Source organism: Penicillium samsonianum, assembly GCF_028829775.1.
Source record: "Penicillium samsonianum strain IBT 33392 chromosome Unknown utg000004l_segment0_segment0, whole genome shotgun sequence".
Lineage (NCBI taxonomy): Eukaryota > Fungi > Ascomycota > Eurotiomycetes > Eurotiales > Aspergillaceae > Penicillium > Penicillium samsonianum.
In genome coordinates, this window is record NW_026643262.1 from 4,087,754 (window position 1) to 4,104,329 (window position 16,576).

The following is a 16,576-nucleotide window of genomic DNA, read 5'->3' on the forward strand; positions in this document are numbered from 1 at the left end:
TGGTGAAGAAAGTTGGGATGCGTCGTGTGTATGTGTTTACGAGGCGAAAAGACTTGGGACAGATCCCCCGAGTCCCGCATACGGAATGGGATGACCTTCCGGTCCACGATTTTCTCATTTCATTGATTCCATGATCAATCGGAGTTGGTACCTTGTGTTTGTGTCTTTGTTTAATAAAAAGATGACATGGTTCTTTTTTTTGAGCTCTTATGTCTGTCCTGGTCCTCCGCAAAAGAGATGAAAATCGGGTAAATAGACAAAATCAAAGCTTTGCAAATCTTCAAATTGTGTTCAGATAGCCAGCTGGCGTCGAAGAGTTCACGGGGATGGGAATCAGCATAATTCCTCATACTTGCCTGTAGGGAAGAAGTGCATTTACCTCGGCCTATATTGTATCTAGGCTAGGCTTTCCTTCTTCGTATGTCTCGATTATGTGCGAGTTATGAATGGAACATCGATCTACGTATGTACTCAACTTTACATTTAGATGCCGATTACAGGTAGAAAACCATATGATAATATCAAAATCTGAGGTATCTCATTTCTACAATTTTTTTTCGTGATATCTTCTCTAAACCCGTTTCCCATGCCAGGCCAGCGCTAATCCGACCAGCAGAAAAGAAACCCCGTAGAAAAAAACAAAAAAAAAAAGTGACGTCTCATGAAAATGGAGAAGGAACATGACAGTCATAGAGCGCAAAAAAGCAAATGCAGAAAAAACTTGAGATTTGCCACAGTCTCATTCCCGAAGGGATAAAGGCCACGGACTCAACCCCGCTTATTTCTTCTTGGGGAACTTTTCAGAACCGATGTCTGAACCACGCAGCTTAATGTTCAGCACGCGCTCCATGGATCCGAGAACCTTCTGGTCGGGGGCGGCGGTTCCACGCTCGAAGTCCTGGACAATGGTGATAGTGGTGTTGCACTTGGTGGCGAGTTCCTTCTGGGTCATCTTGTAGCCCTCCTCAGTGCGGCGTCTCTTGATGGCATCAGCGACGGCGAGGCCGATGGTCTTGGGCTTGACGATATCGTCGCTGCGGTCGACCTTGGTCAAGTGTTGGCCTTCGGGGGCACCTGCCTTGGCGCCCTGGTGAATGTGTTAGTAGAGATTCAAGGGATTTTTCTGGGTTTCAACGGAGATGTCACGTACAATGTTACCAGTGGTATACTTCTTCTCGGTGACGAGGCCACCGGCGCGCTGAGCAGCGTTCAGGGCACTCTTGCCCTTGACAACGGTCTCGCGGGGTTGAGCGCCTGCTCCGCGGAACTTGCTGCCGATCTTGGTGGTGCTTTCCCAGTCAGACATTTTTGAAATGGGGTTGGATTTGGTGGTGTGGGTGGTTGAGGTTGGTAAGAATGATAGCTGAGCGTGGAAGGAGATGACGTTGGTCGTGTGAGGGTCAAGAGAGAAATGCAATTTATATCGATGACACAGAAGCTTCTCGAGGGGGAGGAGCCCGAGCTAGTCCGTCTTGGGCCTAGCGTATATCTGGGTCAAAGGCGTCTTGTCCTTGTTCACATTGTGTGGCTCGGCTCTCATTTACAAATAGAATATGAGGACCCGTGGGATTGACGCCGAAAATGACCGCTTTTGAGGCCAAAAACGGCTGCCTTTCCACCCTTTGATCGCCTACTGCCCTGTAACACCTCTAGGGCTCTATTCTGCACCCGCCCAAGCACTTTTAGTCATCCTCCTGTCCTGCATGTGATGTTGACGCTCGACTTGCACACTTGTTCCCCTCGTTTCCACTGGTGACCAAAACAACGCCAAAAATGGCTCCCTTTCAGCTGAATTCAAGTCCCCTCCCTTTTCGCCCGGTTTACTCGTGAGACCATATTGCGGGGTTGAGCTAAGCCCCTACTTGGTAATTTCCCCCGTGTGATTGCGGAAATTCTGGCCGTTTTGGTACCGGCTATTGATTCAATCGCCATTTCAGTCGCCGAAACCAAACAGCTGGATCTATCAGCTGGATCAACCGGGGGGCTTGTTGTGATAATGACTATATTGTTTAGTAAGAATTGAGGATGACGTTAATACAGGCTACAAAAAGGCTACAAGTGAAAACGACATTTCTAGATGTAACCTTTGACAGTGAGTGAAAACATCCATTCATAGAGAAATAAGAATGCAATGATCATAGTCGCTGCTGAACAAAAGCTAAAGCGAAAGTAAAAATAAAGAAAAGCAAAAGGTAAATTTGGCTCATCCGTGGCTTGTCCTCTAGGGCTGCAGCATAGCAATGATTTAGAGACTCTTCATGGCAAGAATTGCGTCACGGACATCAGCTCCAAGGACAGTTCCAGCGTCGGCGTCACGAGTGGAGGTATCACCGGAGTCAAACGTCTTGTCTTGAATAAGGGATTTAGGGAGTTCCGATCCTGAAACACAACGGGCTAATGTAACCAGTGTTGACCGATTAAGGTACTCGCCGGCGGAGGGCCAAAAACGCGTGGCTTCAACCTTTTTCGCAACGGCGTCACTGGCTCCTCGGCTCTTTGCATTCAGGTACGCAATAATGAAACAGAAGTACAAATACCGTCGGCGAGGACGGTTGTCGGAAACGAACGTCAATGGCTTGTTGTCAATCTCCTATTATATCATTAATATAATACTCAACTCTAGCTTTTGCAATACTGACCTTCAGTTTCATATAGGATCCACCCAAGGTACCGATGATGTTCTCCTTCTTTGATTCGTCCAAGACAACACACCTCCATTGAGTTGGACTTTTCATTGGGCCGGGCATAGGTACAATCGCGATGGTACCTTGGTCGAAAAGTAGCTCAATATTGTCTGCCAGTGTGATGCCTAATTTGTATGAGTCAGTCATTTCCTTGGCCACAAAGAGAACATTCTTACCATTGCGGGGGTCACCAAGAACTCCATCGCTGACTCCGAATAGGTGGGAAACTTCCTTAGATGTCATAGATTTGGGTACAAGATGGGCAGCTTTGATATTCTTTTGGGGAAGTACAGTGCCCAATACATGACACCACCCAAAGCCAGGGTGACAATGCTCATTGACACCGTAGTACGCATAAACTTCCTTCTTGAAGGCAGATTGATCAAACTTGGGACCCTTCTGTTTTGCACTTGCACCCAGCACACGGGAGATTATAGCGTCGCGGTAAGCATGCTCGAGCAGGCTTTGGTCAACCGGTCCTTCAATCCTCTGACGTTTCGCTGAAACTTCTTCATCAATGTCTTCGATGATCAATGGGCGTTGTGCCTTCAGGACTTGAATGGTTGATGACGACGAACGGAAGGACTTCAAGAAGGGTTGGATTTCTCGCTGAAAGGCGTCGTGGGAGACCTTTTCAGTCTGTCTTGCTTCGTTGAGGCCGTCTCGGACACATCGCATGTACTCAAGTTCACTTTCCATTGCCGCGAGTTTCACGTCAAGAATATCGGATGTTGTCGACTCAACTGACATCTCAGAAAGGCGGGATGCTGCACTTACAGACCTTTGCTTGTGAGTCTGTAGCGCTGACTGACGAGAAGGCGCCATGAGAGACGATATTCTTTCGGGGATCATGGGGGGCTCAGCAGGCTTGTTCAGGGTTGACATGTTGGCGGTATGATGCAGACAAGAAAACGAAGGGCTGATCAAACTGGACGAAAGAAGAGGTGACAGGCTGTTGAGGTGTTGGGAGAAAAGTAATACCAGTGGTTAAGCTGGATGAAAAAAAGGCGATAAGCTGATGAAAGGTAAGACAGACTTGATGCCAGTGATGAAAAGGGATGAAGGAAACGTGAAGAAAGGTGACAGACTGATAGAGGGTGCCAAGCTGGAGTAAAAGAAAAGCAACTAAGCCCAATTCGGATTTGACATGGCAGAGCCGCCAAATGCCGGGTTCCTGGGCGGGACTCTCCCATGGGACTGTAAAAAGTGCAAACATAGCCAAAAACCTGACTTTTAAATTACGCTATGTTTGATACCTGTATTTAGGCTTTACATAAAGGTAACTTCTGGTTCTTATAGTTAATCTATACTAAAGGGTACGTAATATTTAGAAATTACGCGTTAAATCAGAGAGATCTATTTATTTTGAATATTTTATAAATTACGAGTTTTTGGTGAGGACCTCGTGAAGTGGTAGTGCTGACATACCTAGGTACGTGACGACGTATTGGGGCGCTAAACCCTAAAAAGCAAAACTAACCGGATACAGTAATTCACAGGTCCGCTGTTTACATTTCAAATCATTTGCTATTCTATTTAGTTCTGTATGACTCGTTGCAGTTTGTTGCAGAGTTTTGCCTCTTTTCTAGGGGACTTCAATGGGGTCTTGGGGGTTCGCTATACCCATCGGCAATTCCCCCACCGTATTCATTGCCACAGCCACTGCAATTATACACCCTATCTCATACATATATTCAAGACTCCCATTGTGACAGTTGAGAGATTCAACACAAGTGTAAATAGCTCTTCAGCAATACTATATCCCTTTTCATTTGCATATAAAACATACAGTTATAGTCCGCTTCACACCATCGGCAAGACAACGATGTTACTCGACCCACAACTTGATGTCATAAGGCCTTGCGCGCACTTTTCCAGCCCTAATCACTGATATCATAGGGGGAGGGCAACAAAATATGCCTTCAAGAACCAATCGCCGTTCTCAAACGGCCTGCCAGGTGCAATGCTGTACCAAAGTAAGCACAAGAGTCACAATGAGTCTTCAATCACGGGTCCCCACGATGAGGCTGAGTGCCTGATCGGGCACCAGGATAGGCTTAGCCTCTCTGCTCATCGTACATCATTGCTAGCCCTAGAGACAAGTTGGGCCTATAGACTCTTGGGCTGGTCGGCGACTCAATATAAAAGCGAAGTATAAGGAATGTTAGTTTTTGTTCCTTGTCAATTCCATACTTCCCTTTTTATATCAGCCTTTCCACCTTTGGATGGCATGATCGGGTAATATATATATAGCAATATGAAGATATGTACATTGAGCAGTTCAGTATGAATTCCATAGTCCATATAAGAAAGAAAAGACAACAAGTACAGGGCAAAAATATTCTCAAATCATCTTTCGGAGACAAAGACCTATCTTTCATGAACAACTCGATCATGGAAATGTCCGGGCTTATGGTTATTGCCATTCGGTTTGCAGCTTGAACTACCATTCTACCGGGCCTACGCTCAATGATCGTTTCCCACCAATCAATCGCGACTTGAACGATCTTATAGGCGAAAGATGACCGTGGTTTGATTGACTTAATAGAAGGCAGTTGGAAAAGTTATTTCCAACCCCAACTCATGCTTTCTGTCCTTTTTTCTTTTCGCTGTATGTCAGAATCATGGAGTAAACTTGTATCAAAATCTCTACCTATTCTCTTTTATTTCGCTTCCATCGGGTGATCTAATGACGTACATAGGTAACCCCTTTGTAGCTGCATTATTCAAGCTTTAGTAAATTTTGATGTGATCCAGAATATGAGGAAATTCATTGGCTGAGATAAGTATGTGTGTAACCCTAAGCCGGGATCGTATCGCAATGAAGAGCTAATTAGCATTTGAACACTGGGGGCCCTGAAATCCTTGGTTATAAGCCTGCCAATAAGCGATGCTGATTGAGCCCAGTCAATCCATTCAAAGCAAAAGAATTCAAGCCACCAACGCCGTAGAATGAAAGTGAATACGAAGCAAAATGCCTAGCAAAATAGCGTGGCCGTATGATTAGAAGATGCTGTTCACGATGTTGGAGCCAACAGTAGCACCGGCACCGAATATTGCTAATATCGAGTTAGAAACCAAATAACGAGTAGCAAAAGTATATAGGACATACCGGCATTGCCCAGTTTCTTTCCGAACTTCTTTCCTCCTTCCTCGATCTTGTTCTTCTTTGGGTCCTCGGGGTTTTCAGGCTGTCCACTCTGGCTAACTGCAAGAGGCATATTTCCATAGTTTGTAGGCGGGGGCGAAGAAAGACCAGCCTTCTCATTCACAATGTTCACGTAGCTTCGAGGGAAGATACCCTCCTGGCCAGTCCGCTCATTGCGACCACGCCACCCTGTTGATCATTAGCTTTTTTATCCATATCACATCAAAGAGGAATATCATACAGTCGTCATTCATGTGCTCGGTAATCTGAATGCGATCTTGCGGCTGCAAGGCCAAGTCACCGGCATCGGTAGGTGTGTATGCGTACATGGCCGAGGCGAGACCAAGGACTGGCGGGACTTGGGGATAAGCTGGCGGGGCCTGCGGGGGTTGGCTTGCGTATTGATTGTGCAAGTGGGCTTTCTCATTCACCGACGCATTGGCCATCTGTGAGACAGGAGGCGAGTATGAGGGCGTGTAGGGGGCCGGAGGGGCTGCGCTTGCACTGGGACATGTTGAACAGGCGCAGGCTGTGCGTGCTGTCGGGGCGGCGAAGGTGATGCGTGCACCGCCCGAGAGGCCTCGGAATCGGCGGGTAGCTGTGATAGAATAGAGGAGAGCTGGCGGGGAGTGATCACAGAGGCATCGGCAAGAAATTCCAGTTCCTGGATGATGTTGAATTAGTACCTGGATCGCATTTCAGGAACAGGAAGCCGGGAAGCCATACGGTCCGGACCATGCGGAGCGACCGGGTGGTCATGGCAGACGCGAACTCGCTGGAGGCCGCCATTATGAAAGCACACGGGTGGTAGAGATTGAAGGAAACTATTGCGGAATGACAAGAGAAGTAAAAAAAAAAAAACCGGAGTAGAGAGAGTCGGGAGACACAGGGGTTTGCTAAGGTCGGGTGTTATTAAGTAGCCTAAATCACCTGGACATCTGGGCACCTGGGCAAGATCTTAGAATCTCCGCCCCGACATTGACTTAACATTTACATCAACTGTAAACAATCATAAATTCCCTATCTGATTCAAGATTCTGAATGTATTGATTGCCTCTTACACCCAGTCTCAGCCTTTCTTTTCTGGATTTGATAAATTGATCTAAAAATATATTATAAACGGGTCAAAAGGAGAATCGACCTGGACCATCAACACGAAATTCAATATACCACACTTCCTTGTGTTCAATCAGAACTCGACCTTAGCACGGTCAATTCCTTGAAACCGCCATCCTTCTATAACAGTAGGAGTCTCCATTTGCCTACAAAGATGTCAACATCATCGCCCTGCCAAGGTTGACCATCATTTTCTTTTCAACCGCGAGTCATTGATTTCACACATGTTCCACACCCCCAGCCCTAGTGCAGGAGAGAGCGCATAATCCTGATCCTAGATTAGTCTGTCTCTTCGTTTTCGCCCAGCTTCGATCAACCCTGCATCCCAGAGCCCCAAATTAACAAGCGAAATGCCAAAAAAACAACTCGACGATAGCCCAACAAACCAGCCGTTCCACGCCACTAACATCCTTCTTTCCCCCCCTCGGATAACAGTCATTTTATATATATTAACTGCCTCTAAGCCACCCATGCATCAAGGATAAGTTACGCGCCGGTCAAAGGATAGCCCCCATCTAGACCCGCAGTCCGTGTTATAGCGCGATGCGGGCCGCAACTAGTGCAGTGACAACGGAGACTTTCGCCAGCGCAGCGCTTATACGCCAGCACTAGGTAGCCTAGTGCGTTTCATACCCCGACAAGATTAAAGCCATGATCATAGTGTTCTTGATATCATTAGTTGGCGTTCTATTATTGCCACAGGGAGGCGCTTCGCGAGCATGGGGGCTCTGTACTTGGTTCTGAATCGAGTGGAGATCGGCAAAAGATGCCATCGATGGCGCATGGATGATCGAGGGGTGTTCTCTTAATAGAGCGCGGTTTGGGCGGTTGTTGGAGGATGTTCTGTTAGTTCTGTTGTATGGCCTATGTTTTATTATGAATTGACGTGTTAGTGATTTATGATGCTGTGATGCTTTCTATACTGTTTTTTATATCTTTGTTTCCTCTTGTAAAGGCTGATAATTGGGATGATTTCACGAATAATCTTGCTACGGACTTGGTATGTTTATATTTATAGTGTCTGAATGATGCTACCAGTGGTCATGCTGATATGTTGATCAAAGGCTCCTTTAATCACCTTGTTCGGCGAACGACTCACGAAACAATTTCTCTCCGAGTCCGTCAGCATTCTCGATAATGTTATCTTCGCCCTTTCGCCGCTGGGGGTCTTGACTGCCGTTGTATCGGTGATCAGAATCTGCGGAAGTTCTTCCCTCAGGGCATTCGTCGGACGAGCACAAGAAGGTCCCGCCGAAGCCGAAAGCGAACTGCTTCCTTGCGTCTCGGAATCCACTGCGGAGCTCTTTAACGATGGCGGTATTACACGAGTCTTTGGCCGGCCTAAGATCGTGGAGATAGTTGCTTGGGAGGATGTGGACCATAAGACAGGAGAAAAGGAGACGAAGATTGGCACTTTGAAAGATGCCCTTGAAGAAAAGGCTTGGTCTTGCAATGGCAAAGTTTCTCCCACTGAACTGCCTGAACTGGACATTCCTAATCTGTCATTGAACAAGGGAATCAAGAGGAGAGATCAATTTTGGTTTCATTGTGCTGCAATACTTGGTGTTGTATTGCAGAGTGGTCAGTACTTTTCCTTCTTTGAGCTCGAAATGATACTCACGATCCCACCAAGGCACTATTATGTACGCTACACTTACGGTGTTTGTGTATCCCCAGCATTTCCAGAAAGACGACAAAGCTGTCGCCCCATATGCATTCCCACTCTATCTCATTGGGACAACCCTTCTGTTTCTTGGAATGTTCTTCTGCGCGTTCATCATGGAGCGTTCCTCAAAGGAGTTCTATCTCAAAGCAGAAAAGCCAAGCAAGATATACTGGTTGCAGCCTGGTAATCAGAATGTGGGTGACCAGGTCTTCAATGCTTTCTTGGCTGTCAATGAAGGCCCCAAGTCTTCAATGACTAAGAAACTTCGTTATATCAAATCGGTCAGAGATCGAAGATTTGACAGGAAATATTTGGAAATTTACTCTACCCTCGCATCGACAATTATGGGATTCATCTTTCAGTTCATCGGACTGAGGGGCCTTCATGCATCTGTCATCCTAGCCCAGCTGGGATCAACATTCTTAATGTCTATTATACGTACCTGCCTGCGTACAGAAAGAATGGCGCCGGACGAAAATAAGATGAAAGACGACCGGGAACTCACGTCTCACAAGCAGCAAGAGATGGATTGTTTTGCATTTTACCTCGAGAAAGTAGAGGCTTTTGAACTCGCCTCGATTCCTGATCGGCCAGCAAATATGCCTTCACCGAGATTCACGCCACATCTTGGAACTCCTTTGGCCAAACAGTTAATTCGAACTAGGACCCAGCTTGCGAAGCTTACGACTAGTTCAAGACATAGTCTGGACGTTGACTGGAACGGAATGCCTATTCGCCAAATGGCGTATAACCTCACACAAACGATCGAGTCGACCATGGATTTAATGTCTAGTTGGGGAGTTGACCTCGGAAAGACCTTCGAGTTCCGACTTGGAGTTAAGTGCAAGGAAGCCTCCCCAGGCTCTGTCACTCAAGCCCCTGGAACATATTCAATTGGTCTCATGCGATGCGGCGATGCTCTGCGGTGGAAACTGGATTCCAGCGAGCTAGAAGCGATTCTCGGCTTGTGGACTTGGTCACTGTACAAGTCAGATGAAAACTGGCGGAACTCAACGCTTTGCCGCCTCATTGGATTGAGTGAAGACGAGGCAAGTAGAGAAGAGACATTCCTCTACTTTCACAAATGGATCTTCAGGCAAACGGAAGCGAGACTAGTACCATCTGCAGGATATGATAATTCATCACGCCTATTCAGTTTCGAGCCCAAGGACGTTTCCTACGATGGGAAAGTCTTGGCTGTCAGGACAGATAATGATCTCGAGGCCATGGTAGCCCAGGATATCTACATTCAATTCCTCAAGGAAGTGTTCATCAACTTGCGTGACCTCGGTGGGGATGTTGATGTTATTCCTGAATTGCAGGATTCATTTTTAGCATCCAGTACCCGCATTGATGATCTCATACGTTGCTTTGAGAACAACAAATTGGGTTCAAGAGAGGATGCATTGCTATGCATTGTTCCCGTCCTCAGGTATCGGCGTCTCTTACCAGATCTCGCGGCAGACTCAGCCAAGGTCAGAGCGCGCAGGGAGCGGCTTATTGCGAAAGGTGATTGGAAAAATGCTTTTACGCTTCTTCGTTGGATCTGCCAGCGGTCAGAGGGTTCCGAGTTTGAGCGATCAGTCTATGAACTAGGGTTCCTTTGCCGCCGGGCGTTTTTGAACACAAACAAACATGTCCGTAAAGAAGGACTCGAACAGACATGTGCGCTTCTCACATCCGACCTCAGAGATGAATTCCTTCAAGCCCACAAAAATGTCCCGCCCTTACACCGGTCAGTATCCCAGGATCGTATCGAATGGTGGAACTCGTTCTCGCGCCAGCTTGGGTGGATTGCGTGGAACATTTCCACCAATGTTCCAGGCATGACATCCTGCCAATCCATTTTGAGATCGCTCAACGTGCCTGAGGATCTGCAAGGATCACACGATCAGAACCAAGACCCAGACGCAATCCAAAAGGGGGTTCACGCTCTGAGAGATTGGCTCACGTTGCATAATCTCGATAACATTGAGCGCGAAGGATACGGCGAGGACGAAACAATAGGCTTTGAATGGATAATCCGGAACAACTTCCATGCTTTGTTACATTTCCTTTTGTTGCGATGGGTGGAGCTTTATGAAGACCTTCCCATCCTTGTTCGGATGGGCTACAGTCTTGCAGCAAGGGCTAGGTCTGAACGAGCCCTTGACATACTTCGCCGACAGGGCGCGGATATTGAGACAATAGATCCAGACAATCGTTCAGCTTTAACTGATCTGGCTTTTACCCATGATCTCGAGGGAAGTCGACTGCTACTGCAAAATGGAGCTGACCCAAACGGTAACATGCAACAGTTGAAGATCAGTTCACTTGGAATTGCTGCTCATGAAGGCTATGATGACATTGCCGCATTGCTTCTACAGTATGGAGCAAACATTGAGATTCCAGACCAGATGGGTCACAGTCCCCTACATTGGGCAGCCAAGAATAATCATCCTGATACTGTCCGGCTGTTATTATCCCATGGCGCGGAAATTGACCCAATCGGGTATGACCAATCAACACCGCTCCTATCAGCCGCCATGAATGACCAGGTTCAGATGGCTGAATTGCTCATTAAAGAAGGAGCGAATGTCAATGCTCGAGGTCAATACGGCAAAACTGCAATCATGCTGTCCATCCATGCAAGGAATCCGATCCCGATGTTCCAGTTGCTCATGGATAACGGAGCTAGGTTTGATTTGCGTGATAATAGTGGATCAATGGCTTTGGATCATGCTAGACAATTTGGTTATACTGAGGCAATATCCTTTTTATGCCAGGTATCAGAAGAAGGGGGTGCCGAAGAGCCATGAGATACAACATTGTCCCACTCAACCACCTGAGACTCATAAAATGCGGGAACTTGTATGCAACAGCAAAAATTCAGCCTCGTTTTCACATAAACCTTGTCCATGTTGTTCCTTTAAAGGTTTCCAAGTCGAACGTTTGGCAATTGCGAACGCCTTCACACTCTGTACTCGGCATCGAGTCTGCTGATGCAAAGTGTCGATCAGCCCCTCATATTTGCCCAGCCCTGGGCAAGGTTTCTTTCGCTCTTGGTACCTCACTTTCTGGCATATTACATATGGTATTCCGACGAATGAGCTATCCCCGACAAAATGCTGCATAGGACAGGCCTATCAACTTCCGCACATGCAACCTCTTTTTAGCGCCCGGTGGGGAAGATCAGTAGCACATATTCACAGTAATCATGTGTGACTCGAGACTGATTGACTGTGAGCTGCAAGCCTCATCACACGCCTAATCTTTAGGACAGAATTCCTCTCTAAGAATAGTTTGAGCTCTTGGTGAGGGGAAGCTAGTTCCCCTTTAAAAGAAAAGACCCCGCGGAGCCTGGTTTGATTATATTTCACGCATTATTACCCGTACAACAAGCTAGGCCATTGGGATAACTTTTGATTCCCCCATTGACCCAAAATAATACGGGAAAAGCTGCAAGTTTTTGCTTGACGATATTCTACCCCACAGTGAGTCTGATCTCTTCCCCAGTATCTTCAATCTGCCCGTGAACACTCGGATCCTGACTCAAAAGTACTTTTATAAGAAAATAAACACACCTTGATGATCAGATACCAAATTGTACACCAAAACCGCCGAAATCACCAAAATGTCTCAAGATCCATTCTACTACCCTCCACCACCCATGACCGGTATGTGCCTTTACAAACCCCAGAAATCCGTATACTAACCAACTGTCTAGCTCCGGCCCATATAACCTGTAATTAATTCCAATTATTGTGTCTTTGCTGTCCTAGTACTGAATATTTTAGCATTTCCACAATCTCAGATCTCACCGGCTGTGGCTCCCACCCACCAATATCCACCTCCTCCAAGGCAGCCTCCAAATGGAGCATATAGTTCGGCCACTCCACCGGCAGAGAGCCCCCAGCCCCATCGACACACCCCTTCGAGTGGGGGATATGCAGCTCCCCCGAAGTCAGTGAGCCCGCCTCAGGATCCAATTGCTCAGCATAATATAGCTGCTTTCGAGCAAAATCGTGTTATTGGAATGGAAAAAGTGCCCGGGGGCGCACCGGCATATGGAGAATTCACTGGAGCAAGGGGACACGACCAGGATGATACTGGGGTCTTCAACGGTGGGAGTTATAGGATCAGCCACCGAGATACCAACTCGGTTTTGACGGTGCAACTGGCAATGGGTTGTCCTTTGACTATCAGACCTGGTAAGTCATCCACTCCAACAATCCTTGTACACGGATATGTTTTGATTGCTAGCTGAGTTCAAAAAATGTGTATTTCCGTGGAGCTAACTTGATTCGTAGGTGCAATGATTGGAATGTCTCCAACGATGACATTGAGAGGAAGCGTCTCATTTTCGTTGAAGAAATTCGTCATTGGAGGCAGCATGACTATGTCCCACTACACCGGTCCCGGCGAGCTCCTGCTGGCACCTTCAATATTGGGAGATATCATGACCATCCACATGGACGAACCAGAGGAATGGAAAATCGGACGTGACGCCTTCCTTGGACATACTGCTGGCATCGAGCATAAGTACCAGGCCCAAAGTTTATCGAAGGGTGTTTTCTCCGGTGAGGGATTTTTCATCTACCACATAACAGGAAGTGGCATACTTTGGATCCAGAGCTTTGGTGCAATCATTCGGAAAGATGTAAGTCTATCATGCCCGTTATTTGAAAAAGAGGGCTTCATCTAACACACCTTCCCTGCAAAGCTTCGCGAAGATGAGACATACTTCGTCGACAATGGGCACCTCGTGGCTTGGAACTGCAAGTACAAGATGGAGCGTGTGGCCTCTGGCGGTATAATCTCCGGCATTAGCTCGGGCGAGGGTCTTGCCTGCAAATTTAAGGGCCCTGGTACTGTCTATCTACAGACCAGAAACTTGAATGCCTTTGCTGCTCAGATGAAGATGAGCACCGCAAGTGGTTAATTCTAGCGCGCTCATTCGACCAGAACAAAGCGTTCTGCGAAATCTATTCGTCGACTATACTTTCGTAAGAAACGAAGTTATCTCCCCAACTTGTCATCATGTGTTTTTGTTTTATACTCATTCGATGCATCAGGCACCAGCCCAATCGCGAGCAGGTCTCCGTTTTATACCAATTTTCTATGTTCAGAGGCGGATGCTCTAGTATTTCAGTACAATCATGTGGAACTATTGTGTATTTTCGCAGCGTTACCGTCAATTCTGAAATAAGTCTGGCATACTACATACTTACAACCCTGCGTTGCTGTTACTTTATGAGAAGTTCGATAAAGAAGTATTCGATATCCCTTTGTGACCCTTCTGGGTAGCCGTAGAGTTGACTGATGATAGGCCCAGAACCGATATGTGAAACGATTTTATCTGAGATTGAGAAACCGGCATGTACCTACGATGGAAGATTTTCACGTCTGTTCAACTAGGTTGGAGACCAGGGCTTACACCCCTCTGAGCCGGAGACTTCTACAAATAGTCAGGTGCTTGCTAATTAGTAGCTACTGAAGAGCAGATTAGACACGTAGGCAGAATAAACTTCAAGAGTGGCGGGTGATTCTACCACAATCCCAAACGTTCACCTAGACGCAAGATCATACAGCCTTGAAGGTAAGATATAGTGATATCAGTCCATTTCATGCGAAACTACTTTTTATTCTTCAAATCGTTTCCTCATCTCAAGCCCCGGGTAGAAAGCAAAGCAACAGTGCCTCGTTTCCACCCGGCAAAAGCTCTAGTAAGTGACACGCCATAAGGAAGCGATAAAAACAAGCCCTTCCTTCGCAAATTGCCAGCACAGCTCCATCCGCTTAGCCCACACGCTTTCTGCGGCCGATCTGGGAACGGAAACCGGTCTTGATGGCGGCGACGGAACGACGGGATCCGCAGGAGTTGCAAGTAACGAAATACAGACGGTTCTCTCCCTTGTTGAGCTCGGTGTCGGGGCTGCGGCACGTCTTGCATGTGACGTACTCAACAATATAGCGACGCAGAACCGATTCGATACCCTTTTGTTGGAATCTTCCCTTGATGACCAGGCGACGGCTACCGTCGACACTGCCTGACGTACCGAGTTCGGCGAACAGGAATTGGGTGCAGTGTTCCTCGCTAATGAAAAAAAAGACAGTTAGAAAGGAGACCTTAACGAATAACTGGGAAAGGAGCATAACGAACCTTCGCTTCATGCGCTTGCAAATATCGGCGATGTTGGCGAAAATGGTACGACGGTTACCCTCACGCAGGCACTGGGGCGGGGGGATCTTGTAAGACTTGGCGCCGCTGGACAGAAGGTCGGGGTGGTGGCTCTCGATGAGGGAGAAGAAGCGGGAGACGAGGAGCGAGTAGGGGATGGCTTGTGTGGCGTCGTGTGCCCAGATACCGGTGCCGGCCTCGAGGTCGCCCTCAGGCAGCTCCTCGGGCTGATCCTCGCCAGCCTCCTCAGCAATACCAGCCTCAGCGAGCTTGGCATCAAAGTCGTTGGGGTCGACCTTCTTAGACTTGCCCTTGCCCTTCTTTTTCTTCAGCGCGGAGGGATCGAATTCGCCATCGGCGGCGGCGGGGGCTTCTTCGTCATCGCCGGCTTCGGTGGTCTTAGACTTCTTGGAGGGCTTCTTCTTTTTTGAGAGACCCTTGAACATCTCGGTGACCTCGTCGACTTCCTTCTCTGTATATTCAAGACATCGTTAGTGGGGCTGAGGCAAAGGCGACCGGGGGACTAAGGTTGGGATCGGAGAGCTATTGCATACCGCCTGTGGAATTCTCAGCCGGAGGGGCGTCTGTGACTTGGCCATTGGTATCCATGATGACGGATCCTTCGCTGAATGCGACCGACTTGCGCTGTTTAGTTTCGATTTCCTGAGCGGAGCGGCAAAAAGCGGTGTTAGTTCTGAGAAAAAAGAGAAATAGTAGAAGAAATCGTATAGCCTGGCTTTTCAATAAAAAGTACCAGTCCTTAACCCTAGGCTCAACAATGTGTGTTCTTGGATCACTTTGGTTGGCGGCCGAGGGGTCGATATTGTGCAGACTCAAAGAAAATGTGGGAGGGTCGGTAAAAAGACAAGGGTGTGACGTACAGCGTCTGCCATGTTTTGAGGCTTCAGAGATGCTATTCGCTCCACCACAATTTGTTGGAGAGAAGCTGAGGTTGTTGTGAATTCGACGAGCTATAGCAAGAGGGTAAAAGGGCAAAATTGTCGCTGGAATCTGATATCGCCAGACCTGAAGGCGATTCTGTTATCGCGGTACGGGCACGTGACCCTTCAACTGAGTCACCAGATTACACAGTCACGTGTTTGATTACGGAGCTTGGCAGTGCCGGTCGATCAACCTTGGAAAGCAAACAGTCCAGAGGTTGCTCTCACATTTACGTATAACCGCAGTAGGCAGGCCGCTGCTTGATCAACATTCCCCTCATTTACTCACCCCCACCTCTCTTTACAACAATTTCCATCATGTCTTTCCCTTCTCCAGAAAGCTCGAATCCCTCGTTCTCGATGTCCGCATACATGGTTCCCTCCCAACAGAACTCATACTCCGAGTCCGACGATGAGATCGCCTCCCTCCCTTCAGAATCTACAAACGACTCCGACCTCGATACCTTGTCCGAATATTCCTCCGATGCTGAGGCAGAATGGCAGGAGAGCATTGAACAACTGGAGCTACTTCTGAGTATGGTCCTGGTACCCTTCATTGGGAAATACCTAGGGCGACGATGCGCATATTGGAGTATGTGACAGCAACAAGCTTCACGATCTTGCTATTTGGAAGGATAACTCGCTAATTGGCTGGCTTTTTAGGTTGGACGCGATTCATGCAGTGGAAATACCCCGTTGAGATTGTGATGCGGAACCCGGCCGCATTCAAGGCAGCGGGTGCGATCGAGGCGGCTGCGACTCTATGATAGATTATAGTCCCAATCGCCTTGTAAGCACTTGCTGTATGTCATTTTTATCGCCATCGATCCCCACTTCTCAGCGTTCGAATCCCTATACAAG

At 47.5% G+C, this 16,576-nt stretch overlaps 7 protein-coding genes across 7 annotated transcripts; 3 read left to right on the forward strand and 4 right to left on the reverse strand.

Annotated features, from left to right (window-relative positions):
• Nucleotides 1-528: 528 nt before the first annotated feature.
• On the reverse strand, nucleotides 529-1,395 carry mbf1 (multiprotein-bridging factor 1). The gene is made up of 2 exons (XM_057281209.1): nucleotides 1,151-1,395; nucleotides 529-1,087 (listed from the first exon to the last, which is right to left on the reverse strand). The coding sequence occupies exons 1-2, from the start codon at nucleotides 1,304-1,306 to the stop codon at nucleotides 779-781; spliced, it is 465 nt and encodes a 154-aa protein (XP_057135469.1). The 5' UTR covers nucleotides 1,307-1,395; the 3' UTR covers nucleotides 529-778.
• Nucleotides 1,396-2,245: 850 nt separating this feature from the next.
• Nucleotides 2,246-3,569, reverse strand: N7471_008491 (uncharacterized protein; the record flags this gene model as incomplete). The annotated part of the gene is made up of 3 exons (XM_057281210.1): nucleotides 2,246-2,590; nucleotides 2,640-2,809; nucleotides 2,861-3,569. The coding sequence occupies 3 exons, from the start codon at nucleotides 3,567-3,569 to the stop codon at nucleotides 2,246-2,248; spliced, it is 1,224 nt and encodes a 407-aa protein (XP_057135470.1).
• Nucleotides 3,570-5,354: 1,785 nt separating this feature from the next.
• Nucleotides 5,355-6,728, reverse strand: N7471_008492 (SH3 domain-containing protein). The gene is made up of 4 exons (XM_057281211.1): nucleotides 6,559-6,728; nucleotides 6,074-6,518; nucleotides 5,797-6,021; nucleotides 5,355-5,743 (listed from the first exon to the last, which is right to left on the reverse strand). Exons 1-4 carry the CDS (start codon nucleotides 6,619-6,621, stop codon nucleotides 5,688-5,690), a joined length of 789 nt encoding a protein of 262 aa, XP_057135471.1. The 5' UTR covers nucleotides 6,622-6,728; the 3' UTR covers nucleotides 5,355-5,687.
• A 1,130-nt stretch (nucleotides 6,729-7,858) lies between these two features.
• N7471_008493 (ankyrin repeat domain-containing protein) lies at nucleotides 7,859-11,412 on the forward strand (the record flags this gene model as incomplete). Its single annotated transcript, XM_057281212.1, has 3 exons — nucleotides 7,859-7,948; nucleotides 8,013-8,529; nucleotides 8,582-11,412. The coding sequence occupies 3 exons, from the start codon at nucleotides 7,859-7,861 to the stop codon at nucleotides 11,410-11,412; spliced, it is 3,438 nt and encodes a 1,145-aa protein (XP_057135472.1).
• An 815-nt stretch (nucleotides 11,413-12,227) lies between these two features.
• N7471_008494 (AIM24 family protein) lies at nucleotides 12,228-13,831 on the forward strand (the record flags this gene model as incomplete). The annotated part of the gene is made up of 5 exons (XM_057281213.1): nucleotides 12,228-12,270; nucleotides 12,391-12,804; nucleotides 12,904-13,253; nucleotides 13,317-13,599; nucleotides 13,691-13,831. 4 exons carry the CDS (start codon nucleotides 12,228-12,230, stop codon nucleotides 13,533-13,535), a joined length of 1,026 nt encoding a protein of 341 aa, XP_057135473.1. The 3' UTR covers nucleotides 13,536-13,599; nucleotides 13,691-13,831.
• Nucleotides 13,832-14,049: 218 nt separating this feature from the next.
• N7471_008495 (translation initiation factor eIF2 subunit beta) lies at nucleotides 14,050-15,777 on the reverse strand. Its single transcript, XM_057281214.1, has 4 exons — nucleotides 15,656-15,777; nucleotides 15,329-15,437; nucleotides 14,757-15,246; nucleotides 14,050-14,690 (listed from the first exon to the last, which is right to left on the reverse strand). The coding sequence occupies exons 1-4, from the start codon at nucleotides 15,665-15,667 to the stop codon at nucleotides 14,393-14,395; spliced, it is 909 nt and encodes a 302-aa protein (XP_057135474.1). The 5' UTR covers nucleotides 15,668-15,777; the 3' UTR covers nucleotides 14,050-14,392.
• A 256-nt stretch (nucleotides 15,778-16,033) lies between these two features.
• On the forward strand, nucleotides 16,034-16,482 carry N7471_008496 (uncharacterized protein; the record flags this gene model as incomplete). The annotated part of the gene is made up of 2 exons (XM_057281215.1): nucleotides 16,034-16,307; nucleotides 16,379-16,482. 2 exons carry the CDS (start codon nucleotides 16,034-16,036, stop codon nucleotides 16,480-16,482), a joined length of 378 nt encoding a protein of 125 aa, XP_057135475.1.
• Between the last annotated feature and the right edge of the window lie 94 nt (nucleotides 16,483-16,576).